Source organism: Lactuca saligna, chromosome 6 (assembly GCF_052625555.1).
Source record: "Lactuca saligna cultivar CGN05327 chromosome 6, ASM5262555v1, whole genome shotgun sequence".
NCBI classification, from domain to species: domain Eukaryota; kingdom Viridiplantae; phylum Streptophyta; class Magnoliopsida; order Asterales; family Asteraceae; genus Lactuca; species Lactuca saligna.
In genome coordinates, this window is record NC_136422.1 from 34,714,736 (window position 1) to 34,717,195 (window position 2,460).

The 2,460-nt window shown below is 34.9% G+C and overlaps 1 protein-coding gene across 1 annotated transcript; it reads right to left on the bottom strand.

The window, feature by feature from the left end:
* Positions 1–673: 673 nt before the first annotated feature.
* On the bottom strand, positions 674–1,416 carry LOC145000261 (Heavy metal transport/detoxification superfamily protein). The gene is made up of 2 exons (XM_078959457.1): positions 1,239–1,416; positions 674–1,104 (listed from the first exon to the last, which is right to left on the bottom strand). The coding sequence occupies exons 1-2, from the start codon at positions 1,378–1,380 to the stop codon at positions 833–835; spliced, it is 414 nt and encodes a 137-aa protein (XP_078815583.1). The 5' UTR covers positions 1,381–1,416; the 3' UTR covers positions 674–832.
* Between the last annotated feature and the right edge of the window lie 1,044 nt (positions 1,417–2,460).

The window sequence follows — 2,460 nt, forward strand, 5'->3', positions numbered from 1 at the left end:
AGAAAATTTTCGTTTTTTTAGTGTATATATATGCATCCCTTCACTTATAAACACAAACATATAGCTAGTCTACTGGTTAAGGTGTTGGGTTATTGAAACAAAGGTCTTAAGATCAATTCTTGTTCCCTACAAATCCTTTGTTTATATTTCTTTTATTTTTCCAGCTATTCTATTCTCTTTTAATTTCTAAGCTATTCTATCCCACATCGCAAAACACATGTAAACTCAGTTGTTTTCATCTATTATAAAAACTTATCATCATGATTCATTTTATATCAACTTTGAGTCCCACATTGATTCAAGTATCAAAAAATACTTCAACTTTATGTTTATATAACAAGACTTAAAGTTAGCTAACGATTCTATTAAGGTTTGAGTTTAATACCAAAACCAAACGAGGAAACTCATGTACAAGCTGAAAACCATAACATCGAATTGATGGGTTTGAGTTTGGTTTGGTTTTAAAAGTTTCAAAACCGTGGCTATCAGATTTAGGTTTGATTTTAGGTCAAAACTGATCCGACCCGCCCCATGCTCAGCCGTTGCGGTGATACCCGGAAAAAAAAATTAGGATACCCATTTGCTTTGAGTCTGGCTCCGCCACTGTTATCCCTTTAAATAAAGGCGTTCGTTTTCTAACGCTGTCTATCAAAAACCATTTGTACTCCTTCAATTCCAATGATGCTAATTATAAATTTATGAAGATTACTTAGAAAAATATCCAACATCCAAACAAGTACCTAGCTTGCTAGTTGCTACCCTCGATAATAAAAAAAAAACAATTAATGTTTGCATTATATATGGCTCCCATGATCGATTAATTCACAGCAAATTAGAAGGAATATGATCTGTTGAAGACCTTCTTCCACGCGGCTTTCCAGTTTATGGAGAAAGATGTATGTCCCTTGATGATACTAAGAGGAGAAGGTGGTGCTGTGTGTGATTGGATTTGGAGCCCAGCGCCATTAATGCCATCCTGCTGCTGCTTCCAGAATCGAGCTCCTTTTCTCTTGGCTCTAATGGTGGATAGCACATCCTTCTTGTTGCAAATGCCCCATACAGTCACCTTTTGCTGATCATAATCCACATTTACCGAGTAAATACCTGTAGGCATATCGATCAATTATTACTTCAAAATTAAACAATAAAAACGTGCATGCATGACCACGTATTTGGCTCATTACATTTGCATGCGTTTAATAGTAATATCGATTGGTAGCTAACCCAATATCACCTACCTTTGAAATGAGCCAAGGCTTTCTTGATCTTTTTGCCGCATCCATAAGAATAAAGCGGCACCATGATCTCTACAAATTGCGCCTCCACATCCTTAACCATCATCGGGACTATTTGAAGCTCCTCTTGCATCTCCATCTCCATTGTCCCCAGTTTAATTTCTTTGCTCAAGACTTTACTACTTATGTGTGTGTTTTTACACTCACTATATATGTATATATATATTATAACATGCATCATGAGATGCAGATCCAACATGTGTATCAGAAATTAAAGAACAAATAGAATAATCTTTTTCACTTTTGGTGGGTGGATGAGTAGGATGAGTGTGTGGATATGTCATCTGTTAACCTTTTGATGTGTGCATTGTATTGGACATTTAGGCTGATTGCTAATCCATGCGAAATTGCAAATGCTCCCCATGTGATGTTACTATTTACATATCTAATTCTAACGCAAACCTTTTAGGCTTTAGTTAACCTAGCTAAACATCATAGCTACTAACCTTAATGAATTAAATGAGAATGCAATTTCAACCAAAAAAATTAGATTTTATGTATCTTATCAAATGTACACCTAGTAAATAATGTAGGGCAACTCCAGTTGAATCCAACTAAATACCTCATTAGTGAATCAACTAGCATATTAGGTGAACCAATTGCTCAATGTCTATGAACCAATTACTAAAAAAAACAACGCAAATGGCATACTCCAACTCTCCAACAACAAATTAGAAAAAAAAAAAAAACAGTTTTTCTGCCTCTTGTTTTACGACATTACAAATCGTAAAAGCTTGGCTTCTTCTCCCACTAGCATAAATGTTAATCTTTGATGCTCTGATTGTTTTAGTTTAATTTAGTGTTCAAATTGAATACCTAGAGTAATCAATTAGTTCTTTAATCTTATATATTTTATTAGGATTTTTTTTTGTGTTACCCCTAACAAAATTTTCTGGTCCGCCCCTAACCACCACACCACTTTAAAAATGAAAAAAGAATAAAATAAAAAATGATTTGTTTCTTCTTTTCTTAACTAAAGTTGAGCAATGTTGAGAGGCCAACGTAGCTTGGTGGTGTTCAATGGGCCATTACGACGTTAATGAGCTCCACCTGGGCCAAGAGGCCCATAGCGACTAGTGTTAATGGATCTTCTTAGCCCATTTAAGAACTTGCTTTAAGAACTTTTCCTAAGCCGACGACTACACTTTTTTATTTTTTATTTTTT

Coding starts and splice junctions, on each gene's coding strand:
- LOC145000261 (XM_078959457.1), bottom strand. CDS start 1,380: ATGGAGATGGAGATGCAAGAGGAGCTTCAAATAGTCCCGATGATGGTT. Junction 1,105..1,238: donor AGCCTTGGCTCATTTCAAAG/GTAGGTGATATT, acceptor ATATGCCTACAG/GTATTTACTCGGTAAATGTG.